Source organism: Leptodactylus fuscus, chromosome 4, assembly GCF_031893055.1.
Source record: "Leptodactylus fuscus isolate aLepFus1 chromosome 4, aLepFus1.hap2, whole genome shotgun sequence".
Lineage (NCBI taxonomy): Eukaryota > Metazoa > Chordata > Amphibia > Anura > Leptodactylidae > Leptodactylus > Leptodactylus fuscus.
In genome coordinates, this window is record NC_134268.1 from 211,836,292 (window position 1) to 211,849,100 (window position 12,809).

General features: G+C 40.6%; 1 protein-coding gene across 1 annotated transcript in view; it reads left to right on the forward strand.

Moving 5' to 3' along the window:
- The window catches only part of AKAP9 (A-kinase anchoring protein 9), a 161,431-nt gene that overhangs the window by 46,625 nt on the left and 101,997 nt on the right, over positions 1-12,809 (forward strand). The window contains exons 8-10 of the mRNA XM_075271761.1: positions 3,967-6,294; positions 9,976-10,189; positions 11,171-11,250. Of these exons, the coding sequence (XP_075127862.1) occupies positions 3,967-6,294; positions 9,976-10,189; positions 11,171-11,250 (2,622 nt within the window). The remainder of the gene's footprint in view (positions 1-3,966; positions 6,295-9,975; positions 10,190-11,170; positions 11,251-12,809) is intronic.

A 12,809-nucleotide genomic window follows, 5' to 3' on the forward strand; every position in this document is an offset into this window, starting at 1 on the left:
CCTTTTCTATTCACACAAAGCTGTATGGAGATGGGAGGAGTGGTGTAGAGTTGATTATTTCTTCATTCTGTGCACTAGAAGCCTCTTATCTACAACTTAGCGGTGTTAAAAGTGTTGAGAACAGCAGAGAGTAACAATATTAATTATTTGTGTGTCTTTTCTATTCACAAAGCTCTATGGAGATGGGAGGAGTGGTGTAGGGTTGATTATTCATTCTGTGCACTAGAAGCCTCTTATCTACAACCTGGCGATGTTAAAAGGGTTGAGAACAGCGTAACAGTGTAACGGCATTAATAATTTGCGTATCTCTTCTATTCCCCCTCCTCTCTTCATTGACTAATATGGAGAAAATCACTGTCTAAAAAGTGGAGAAGAAAACAGATTTCTTTAATAAGATATATTACAAAGTTTCTTATATTTATGAAACGTTGCTACTTTAATGTTCCTTAATGGTCATTCCTTTTTGTCTCCTGGGTAAATGAGTGCGCTGTATTTGTATATTGTATCTGTATGAAGGACGGCACATTTTTTGTCACCTTTTTATGGCATTTTTCTTTCCTATTAGTAACGGTACGTAAGTCTATGCCTCCAGGACCAGATTTAGGCTCTGTATATCAAATAGGTCAGCCATACTAAGTGCACAAGAAGTCAGAGACAAAGCTGCCGGGGCCGTAACATGCACAGTATCCCGTATATCCCATATTATTAATGTACATAGAACCGTAATTGTGCTCAAGAAAACTTGTCCGGTTTTGTTTGCTGCTGAATTACTGAATTAGAAACATCATTGATATCGGAGTTCAGAGTATCCGTCAGTAAAAGACTTATTAAATGGGCCGATATTTCGAGCAGCTATCGGTAGCGTTTCCAACAATGTCCAACATGTCCTGTTTAATATTGGTGCTGGTCAGCTGACCATTGAGTGACGGCCCATTGGTCAGCTGATCGCAGATTGTTGACAGCACCTCCCCCTTCATAGTCAGGACAGGGCTACTGATAATCCATGAAGCTGATTAGGGAGAGGAGCCATCGCAGCGGAGATCACTTCTCCTCCATTCACTTTACCTGGGCCTGTGTAATAAGGCCAATGCAAATACACAGTCCAGTCACATTAATGTGACCACCTGTCAAAATCCAGAATAACCCCTTTGGCAGAGCGGACCGCTGCGAGACGTGCAGGAAGAGAGGGGAGGTTGTGATGATATCACTGGGATGTTGAGCCATGCCGACTCCAGTGCCGTGGCCAGCTGCGCTAGGTTACGCGGTTGACCATCCATGGCGCGAACAACCCGATCGAGGTGGTCCCATAGATTCTCCATTGGGTTCAAATCTGGGAAATTTGCTAGCCAAGGGAGTACGGTAAACTCCTGGTGCTCCTCGAACCACGCACGTACACTGCGAGCTTTATGACACGTCGCATTGTCCTGCTGGTAGATGCCATCATCCTGAGGAAAAACCATTCGCATGTAGGGGTGAACATGGTCCGCAAGGATAGATGCATACTAGTATTGATCCATTGTGCCTTCCACAATGATGAGTGCACCCAGATGGCTGATGACACGCGCCTTCTGCCATTGGTTATTTAACGTTGATATCAAAAGTAGGCGGTGGTCACATTAATATGCCTGGACTGTGTAGTTACCGATTTCGGCACTCCACTACAGGAGATCGGTCTGTCTAATATAGTCTTTCACCAGAGAGGACTCTGTCTGTAGTGACCATCCTGCACTCTCTGGAGGACCTGGCTCATGTATACATTAGACAGATTGTTACTTTCAGTGGGCACTACGCAATACTATATTTGCCCTGTAGGGGCACTGCAGGGAAATGAAACGCTTTCGGCCAGGCTAATCGTTGGCCATTTTTTTAGCATTTGCTTAAAACAGAGAGACCCTTGTAAGATACATGGATTGTCTAAAATGGACTTTAAAAAAAAACACCTAGATACGGAGGTATTTTTGGCACATTGGATGCTGCCCATTAAAATAGTCACTATGGAAATGTATGTGTCGGCCACTTTGGTGTCTTGAGGCCCTAATATAAGATTTTATCACTGGTTATATGAAATACTAACCCATCGTTCCCGCCATGTGGCCATATACCCCGGACATGACACGCCACCATCATTACTTCCTTAACATAGAATATTTGGTAGATTTTCAGGATATCAGATGGGAAATTATAAAGTAAGATTGCAGGATTACTTTGGTGGATAATTCTGTCACCTTATTAGACTCTCTAGTCTCGTGTCACACGTCCTATTAGTTGGCTTAGTTGACGCCATAAAAATGCAGCAAAATGTTGGTGTATGTAAAGAACTGATAACTGATATCTAGTATTGGTTATAGTCATTATATTATGTACAGGATGTGTGAAGGTAATTATACTTGTGTATAGGGGAGTTCATCAGTAGATGTAGAAAGATTGGTAAGGGATATATGGGAGATGATAGATATCAGATGGTTAGATACAGGGATATTAGATACAAAAGAGACGGATATAAATATGAGAGATGAAATAGATGGATATCAGATACATGGATATAAAGTTGATGGATAGATAGCTTTTACATAGAAGAATAGATATTGGGTAGATATATTTATATGACATTGATATAAGGTAGAAATCAGATAGATAGAGGATAGATAGATAGATAGATAGATAGATAGATAGATAGATGATAGATAGATAGATAGATAGATAGATAGATAGATAGATAGATAGATAGATAGGAGATAGATAGACAGACAGATAGATACAAATAGGTATGAGATGGATAGATAAGGCAGATAAACAATGGTTCTGAGATGGATATTACCCGGATTGTAGATGGGTGGATATTAGTTGGATAGATTGTCAGATATAAATAGTTATGACTTGTAAGATTGATGGATAGATAAGGTAGATGGATAATAGTTATGAGATGGATATTATCTGTATAGATTTGTGAATGATAGATAGATAGATAGATAGATAGATAGATAGATAGATAGATATGAGATAGATAGTAGATAGATAGTAGATAGATAGATAGTAGATAGATAGATAGATATGGGATAGATAGATAGATATGGGATGGATGGATAGATAGATATGGGATGGATATATAGATATGGGATAGATAGATATGGGATAGATAGATAGATAGATAGATAGATAGATAGATAGATAGATAGATAGATAGATAGATAGATAGATAGATAGGAGATAGATAGATATGGGATAGATAGATAGATATGGGATAGATAGATAGATATGGGATAGATAGATATGGGATAGATAGATAGATAGATAGATATGGGATAGATAGATATGGGATAGATAGATATGGGATAGATAGATCGTTAGATGGATGGATAGAGTGTCAGATACATATAGGTATGATATGGCTGATTGACGGATAGTTATGACATGGATATTACTTGTATAGATTTGTGAATATTAGATGAATAGATTTTCTGATACAAATAGATATGAGATAAAGGATGGATAGATATGGTAGATGGATAATCATTATGAGATGGATATTATCTGTGGGTGAATATTAGAGACAGACAGAAATGATAGATGAGATATATAAACAGACAGACATGGTAAACATATTAGATATGAGACTAATAAACCTTTGCCGGTACTATGGAATATTAGTTTATATATCTGATGGGTGTGAATCCTCTCCGAGCACATGGCTTACCTATGACTACCCTGCGTATTACTTTGTTCTGGCAGCCAGTGACATGTTATTATACCAGCACTGGCTTATATTTGGGTCTGATGAGCCTATTCCAGTATATAGGATGTACCTTTACAAAACAAAGACCTGGGGACCCATATGTGAAGCCATCCTATGAGGAGGGGAATTCTCCACCTTACTGATCCTGCCGTAGAACAAAGCAGAAACTGTAATTGTAGTTGTGCCGTCTATTATGTCTGCAGCACAATCTAAATCTCTCGATTCTCTTCAAGGAACAGCACCGAGAACTTGAATCCTCCTACGAACAAAGGCTGAATGAAAAGGATTTGGTGGTTGATAGCCTGAAATCAGCTTTACACAATGAAGAAATCAAGTGCACAGAACTGCAAGAGAGAATATATGCGGCGGAGAAATCTGTCGATGAACTGCGAGAACAATTAACCCAGAAGAGCCTGGAAATAAATAGTCTCTCCGAAGAGCTAAACACTTCCAAACAAAGAGAGAGGAGATCCTCAGACGAAATCAAGCAGTTAATGGGCGCCGTGGAAGACCTTCAGAAAAAGCATTATAAAGACAGTCAGTTGGAGGCAGACCTCGTTCAGCGAATGGAATCGGAGACACAAAGAAAACTGGAGCAGCTTCAGGCTGAGCTAGACGAGATGTACGGCCAGCAGATTGTGCAGATGAAGCAGGAGCTGGTCAAGCAGCACACGCTGGAGATCGAGAGGCTCGTGGACCAGCACAAGCAAGAGCTGGACCACATCTCCAGCCAGACGGCCATCAACGTGACCAGCGAAAGAATCAATGAACTTAACGCCGTCATTAGCGAATTAAACGCCAAGCTGCTCAAGTCCGATGAAGAGAGGAAAAAAATGAAAGAACAATTGTCCAAGGAACTTGAGGTGGTGTCATCGGAAAAATCCAACCTACAAAAGCAAATTGAGGATTTACTCCAGGACCTCAGTTTTGCCAGGGAGCAGATCAACAGAGCCAAGCAGAGCCTTACCGAAAAGGAAACCAAACTCAACGAAGCCAACACTTTCTTGACCACCATCGACAACCTCAAGGCGGATCTGGTGGCCGCCAAGGAATTTACCAAAGAATTAGAAACTAAACATGAAGCCGAAGTGACAAATTACAAAATTAAGTTGGAAATGTTGGAAAGAGAGAAAGACGCCGTGCTGGATAGGATGGCGGAGTCTCAAGAGGCGGAGCTGGAGAAACTTAGGACGTATTTCTTATTCAGCCAGGAAGAAGAACTCTCGAAACTCCGAGAAGAGTTGACTCGAGAGCACAGAACGAATATCGAGAACCTGAAGGATAACTTGGAAACACAATCGAAAAAACAGATAGAGCAGATGCAACGTGAAATGAATCAGACGGTCGCTGCCATGCAGTCGGAGACAGACAGCTTGATAACCAAACAGAATAATTTAATGCTTGAGATATCAAAGCTGAAGGACTCTTCGCAATCCGTCAACGATCCCAAGTCAGAAGAAATGATGATTCAGATTAATGAACTGCAGAAAGAGTTGGAGTGTTTGAGAATAGAGGAGAAGGAGAAGGGAAGTATCGAGCAAGAGGTTCAAGTCTTACAGCTTCGAATCGAGGTGCTTGAGAAAGAGGTGGAAGAGAAAGATGCTCTTAAGGAAAAGCTGGCTCTTCTCGAGGCTGACAATAGGCTACTCAAGGATGAAAACGATGCCTTACACAATAGGACAAAAGATCGTAACGCTAAAAACTACGAAAACTTTAGCGAAATCGCTAATTTAGACTTGAAAAATCAGATCGAAACCCTTTCTTCAGAAAATCTACGACTGAGGAATGTAGAGCTCCAACTGAAAGAAGAGATCGAACGGCAGAAGAACACATTCTCTTTTGCCGAGAAGAACTTTGAGGTCAACTATCATGAACTTAAAGATGAGTATACCTTCCTGGTGAAGGAGAAGGAACAATTTGAAGACCGTAAATCAAAGCTGGAGGAAGAGTATAGGTTAAGGGTCGAAGCTTTAAGTGATGAACTGACGAAGCTAAAAATTGAGAAAATTGGAGACTTTCCCGTGAGTCCTTCTAAATCAAGCAAAGCTGATAGACTTGATGTTGGAGAGGTTGTTGAGAAAGATACAACGGAATTGATGGAGAAACTGGAGACCGCTCAGCGGGATAAGCAAGAATTATCTCTGAAACTTTCCGAACTTTCGGAAGAGTTACAACTAAAGCAGAATGAAATTAACCAGTTAAAGGAGAAAGTGAAATCATTGACTTCAGAAAGAGATCATGAAGAGGAGGAATCATGTATGAAACCCATCGAGAAGGTCTCGAGAGATATCAATAACCATAATCTACTCTCTAATGATGGTGGTGACTCTTATGGACTAGAAGAGCGTATCCGTCCAAATGAGAGTCACCTCTTACTTGTATCTCCTCAAGTTAGTCATTTGCAAAAGGAAGTCCAAGATAGGTTCATGGAAGAAGAGTCCCTTTTACAAAGGTTGAAAGATCTGACTGAGAAACTTGAAGCTGAAACTTCCCTGGTGGAAGTTACACGGCTGGAAAAAGATGGACTTCAACAAAAAGTGGATGCTGTTCTCCAGGAGCAGGTAGGTGGACTATGCAAAATTATAGACTATATCATTGTCGGTAATGTTACTGTTAATGGGAGTCTACTGTATATAGAGGCTGAGGAGAGCAACGTAAACCTACCTGGGGTTATAATCATGCAAGTTGCATGACCAAGACATTCACACCTTGGCAACGTGGTCGGTAGTGCCCCGGAAGTGTCAGTTTCATGTTCAGTGCTAGAGCTCTGTTTAAGGAGATCTCCGAGTCCCTCCATTCTTCTCTAGGTGGGTTACCTTATTGGGTTCAAAGCAGAGACCTCAGGGCATTGAACATGAAGGAGCTGTATTCCAAATTTGGGATCATGGATAGGGGTTAACTTGTTGGGACCTGCAATGATCATAAGAACTTGGGATGTTTTGCAGACAGGGAGGTCAGGAATAGCGATTGACCAGATAACCATTGATGGTGTATGGCCACTTTTGGTTGAACCGGGTATGCATGGGCTAGTTCTGGTGAACGGTTATGGGCGTTCAAGTCTTATCTTCTACCCCCGCATGACTGTATCAATATAATCCTCATCACAACTAAGATGCAATAAAAGAAATTAAAAATAATTCATGACCAATTGTGATAAGAACCTATTTGCCCGTTACGTGTGAGTCGGTGTCTTGGCTGATCCCGTTCTCTATCACGTGGCTGCACAGACACATAGATTTCAGCTCTTGCGTATTCATTTATTGTGCGTATTCATTCATTGTTCCTCTGTAGTAAAGTGCGGTAATTGTTTCTGACTCAGGCGATGCCATTTACGTGCCCAATTTTTTTGTTCCTGAAAACTGAAATAGAGGAAATGAAAATGACGTAAGAAAACCCAACAGGCCGGATCATTTCTCTTTAAAATTCATCCAGCAGATTTAGCAGGGCCATAATTCAGCCACAATACCCAGATCTCACATCGTAGGGCATAGACATCCTTCCTGTATCGTCTGTATAGATATTGCTGCAAAGTGGGTGCTTTATGGCAGTTGCAGTAATAGGAGTTAAGGTCAGTAGACTAATGAAGTTTGCAGGAAAAGATGGAACACTGCGCCCTCCTCAGGAGACCAGGAGGGAGCCATATGTAATGTTATCGGTCTGTATGGTTTTGCTTGTTTGAGGAAAGTCACTGTTGCAGCCATGGATTGGCCAAGTCATTATACCCTATGTGAATAGGAACTAGAAAATAGAGACCAGCAGGGGAACTGGAAAGCATCATAATGGGAGACAATGATGTAAATAAAGCTTCTCTTATATGCTTTGCCCTCTTTTTATTCTGTCCCAGTCTACACAGCAAAGCTAAAACGGGAACTGCAGATAAATGAAAACGCAGGTTACTGTATGGTCCCTAGTGGTCAATGCTAGTTAAGATTTTTTCTTTTTATAGAAAATCATGCAAAAATTTTAAAAAAATTTGGTCCCGATCATGATCACTTGATCCTTTGTATCCAACTCCCAGCAAACTGCGGATTTTGCCAGCAGACTTCTACTAGCCATACATTGCCCTGTACAATAAATGGGGTCCGTTCTATAAATTTCTTCTCCTTTTGGCTCATTTGATGACATATGTACAGTGGTGACCTTTAAAGGGATCACCTGACCTCTGAACTTAATAAGGTCACCTGTATCAAATGGTGCTCACCCCTTGACAATTCCTGCCTCCATGGCCGATATATTGTCTCAATAAGCAAAAGAGCTCTTTGGAGCAATAAGGGCATTGTCATTGCTCTACAGAGGTAAGCGCCAGCATCATCATTGCTTCAAATTGTTAATTTGCTTATTAACAAAAATGCCGATACCTCGGCCATGAAGGCACTGACTCTCAAGGGGAAAACACTGTTTAGGGCTGTGATGGCAAACCTATGACACAGGTGCCAGAGGTGGCACTCTGAGCCCTCTCTTTGGGCACCATCTGTGGAACAGATTATACTGTGTGGAGACCACTGTGCAGCAGATTATACTGTGTGGGGGCCACTGTGCAGCAGATTATACTGAGTGGGGATCACTGTGCAGCAGATTATACTGTGTGGGGACCACTGTGCAGCAGATTATACTGTGTGGGGGTCACTGTGGAGCAGATTGTACTGTGTGGTGGCCACTGTGCAGCAGATTATACTGTGTGGAGACCACTGTGCAGCAGATTATACTGTGTGGAGACCACTGTGCAGCAGATTATACTGTGTGGGGGCCACTGTGCAGCAGATTATACTGTGTGGTGGCCACTGTGCAGCAGATTATACTGTGTGGGGGCCACTGTGCAGCAGATTATACTGTGTGGAGACCACTGTGCAGCAGATTATTCTGTGTGGGGGTCACTGTGCAGCAGATTATACTGTGTGTGGGTCACTGTGCAGCATATTATACTGTGTGGGGGCCACTGTGGAGCAGATTATATTGTGTGTAGACCACTGTGCAGCAGATTATACTGTGTGGGGGGGCCACTGTGCAGCAGATTATACTGTGTGGGGCCCACTGTGCAGCAGATTATACTGTGTGGAGACTACTGTGTAGCAGATTATACTGTGTGGAGACCACTGTGCAGCATATTATACTGTGTGGGGGCCACTGTGGAGCAGATTATACTGTGTGGAGACCACTGTGCAGCAGATTATACTGTGTGGGGGTCACTGTGCAGCAGATTATACTGTGTGGGGGGTCACTGTGCAGCAGATTATACTGTGTGGGGGCCACTGTGGAGCAGATTATACTGTGTGTAGACCACTGTGCAGCAGATTATACTGTGTGGGGGGGCCACTGTGCAGCAGATTATACTGTGTGGGGGGGCCACTGTGCAGCAGATTATACTGTGTGGGGGGGCCACTGTGCAGCAGATTATACTGTGTGGAGACCACTGTGCAGCAGATTATACTGTGTGGGGGTCACTGTGGAGCAGATTGTACTGTGTGGAGACCACTGTGCAGCATATTATACTGTGTGGGGGCCACTGTGGAGCAGATTATACTGTGTGTGGGGCCACTGTGCAGCAGATTATACTGTGTAGCAGATTATACTGTGTGGGGGTCACTGTGCAGCAGATTATACTGTGTGGGGGTCACTGTGGAGCAGATTGTACTGTGTGGAGACCACTGTGCAGCATATTATACTGTGTGGGGGCCACTGTGGAGCAGATTATACTGTGTGTGGGGCCACTGTGCAGCAGATTATACTGTGTAGCAGATTATACTGTGTGGGGGTCACTGTGCAGCAGATTATACTGTGTGGGGGTCACTGTGGAGCAGGTTGTACTGTGTGGGGGTCACTGTGCGGCATATTATACTGTGTGGGGGCCACTGTGAAGCAGATTATACTGTGTGTAGACCACTGTGCAGCAGATTATACTGTGTGGGGGTCACTGTGGAGCAGATTGTACTGTGTGTGGGGTCACTGTGGAGCAGTTTGGACTGTGTAGGGGTCACAGTGGAGCAGAAAGCTCTATAAAGTCCCATTCACATGACCATATTTTTCAGGTTCGTAAATGTCTGCAATTGTGGATCCGCACATTATTAAGGTTAAATTCCTGTGTCGGCACTTTGTGATAAATTAATGGGCACTTGGTCTTTAAAAGGTTCGCCATCACTGGTTTAGGGGGATGATACGATGTAATATATTGTGCAGGAGGCTTTCTCCCTGATAGTGAAGGGAAGTTCTATTATTTCTGTTACCTCCACATATGTATTGTACAGGCTGATCTGACGCTACAACTGGAGGCGCAGCGTATCAGCCTTACCCAGATCCACAAAGCTCATCTGGAGCTGATCAGCGAGAACCTGCGAGCGGAGAAAGATCAGGAGCTGAGCAGCCTGAGAGATTCCCTGCTCACGTCTCAAGAACAAAAGATTCAAGAGCTGCGAGAGCTGCATCAGCAAGAACTCCTGAGCGGTCAGCCGCAGCAGACAGGTAATGATGTGCATGCTTGTCACCCTTAGCTTTGGTTGACATGTTACCGTATTTCTTTGAATAGAAGACCCTTCTGAATGTGGCACGCCCGAGTTTAAGCATACAACAACAACAAAAAGAATGCTCAATAAAAGAGCATTGTAAATTAGAGATGAAAAAACCTGGGAAAATTCTTTTTACACCCCTGTGTATTCCATATAGAATGTAAAGACACGCGGAATCATTTGTTAGATCCCAATTTCAGCCTCCATTTACTTACACAAAGGAAATTCCCCCTTCTGCAAAACATGGGCCAAAAATTTTGATTTTTTTGCTCATCTTTAATTGGTTATTTGTAAACAGACATCAGTTGTAGATATAGTAATAAATTTCCCCTGTTTCGCTCATAAAGCGTTAATGCCGCTTTCCCTGGTGGTCTAGGGTTTCTGCAGGGATAAATGGCAGAGGTCCGGAGTAATCCAGGGTTTAATTCCAACCGCCTTGTTGATTTAGGGTTTTGGAAAGATTATTGCCAGCATCCCTATTGGTTTAGCCTTCCTATGATGCAAGGTCCCCTGGTGGTCTAGGGTTATGGAAGGGTTAATGCCAGTGTGCGTTAGGGTTGTGGAGGAGTTGATGATGGCTGCTTTGGTGGTCATGGGGAGTAGAGGGGTTAATGAAGCAGTGAATGGATTACTTCCTGCTTCTGTGGTGGTCTAGGGTAGTGGAGGGATTCATTTCAACTTTGCTGATTATCTAAGGCAAAGAAGGGGTTAATGACAACTTCCTAGATGGTCTAGGGATGTAGAATGGTTAATGGTAATTCAAAAAGTTTTTTATTTCTTTTGTAGTTTTTTTTTTTTTTTTTTGTTCATTGCACAAATTTTAAAGGTTATATTTTTCAGTGGTTTTAATTTTAGGTTTGTATGTTTTATATATTGTGCCTTAATTCTGATTTATATTCAAAATAATTCTAAATTTACCCATATTAACTGTACACAGAGGGTGAAGGTGAAACATGCCAAGACCTTACAGAGATGCTAATGAAGAGAATCCATGAAGAATGTGATCTTATTAATCAGGTTAGATTATGCAACTTGTACTAAATAAATGTGAAGGCCTTCTGTATGAAAAATATAACATTCTTATCATTTACATAATATAATTACTTATAACACTACTGCTCATATACAAGAATATAACTACTATAATACTGCTCCTATGTACAAGAATATAACTACTATAATACTACTCCTATGTACAAGAATATAACTACTATAATACTGCTCCTATGTACAAGAATATAACTACTATAATACTGCTCCTATGTACAAGAATATAACTACTATAATACTACCTCCTATGTACAAGAATATAACTACTATAATACTGCTCCTATGTACAAGAATATAACTACTATAATACTACCTCCTATGTACAAGAATATAACTACCATAATACTGCTCCTATGTACAAGAATATAACTACTATAATACTGCTCCTATGTACAAGAATATAACTACTATAATACTGCTCCTATGTACAAGAATATAACTACTATAATACTGCTCCTATGTACAAGAATATAACTACTATAATACTACTCCTATGTACTAGAATATAACTACTATAATACTACCTCCTATGTACAAGAATATAACTACTATAATACTACTCCTATGTACTAGAATATAACTACTATAATACTACCTCCTATGTACAAGAATATAACTACTATAATATTACTCCTATGTACAAGAATATAACTACTATAATACTACCTCCTATGTACAAGAATATAACTACTATAATACTGCTCCTATGTACAAGAATATAACTACTATAATACTGCTCCTATGTACAAGAATATAACTACTATAATACTGCTCCTATGTACAAGAATATAACTACTATAATACTACCTCCTATGTGCAAGAATAACTACTATAATACTGCCCCTATGTACAAGAATATAACTACTATAATACTACTCCTATGTACAAGAATATAACTACTATAATACTGCTCCTATGTACAAGGATATAACTACTATAATACTGCTCCTATGTACAAGAATATAACTACTATAATACTACCTCCTATGTACAAGAATATAACTACTATAATACTGCTCCTATGTACAAGAATATAACTACTATAATACTGCTCCTATGTACAAGAATATAACTACTATAATACTACTCCTATGTACAAGAATATAACTACTATAATACTGCTCCTATGTACAAGAATATAACTACTATAATACTGCTCCTATGTACAAGGATATAACTACTATAATACTACTCCTATGTACAAGGATATAACTACTATAATACTGCTCCTATGTACAAGAATATAACTACTATAATACTGCTCCTATGTACAAGAATATAACTACTATAATACTACCTCCTATGTACAAGAATATAACTACTATAATACTACTCCTATGTACTAGAATATAACTACTATAATACTACCTCCTATGTACAAGAATATAACTACTATAATACTACCTCCTATGTACAAGAATATAACTACTTTAATACTGCTCCTATGTACAAGAATATAACTACTATAATACTGCTCCTATGTACAAGAATATAACTACTATAATACTACTCCTATGTACAAGAAT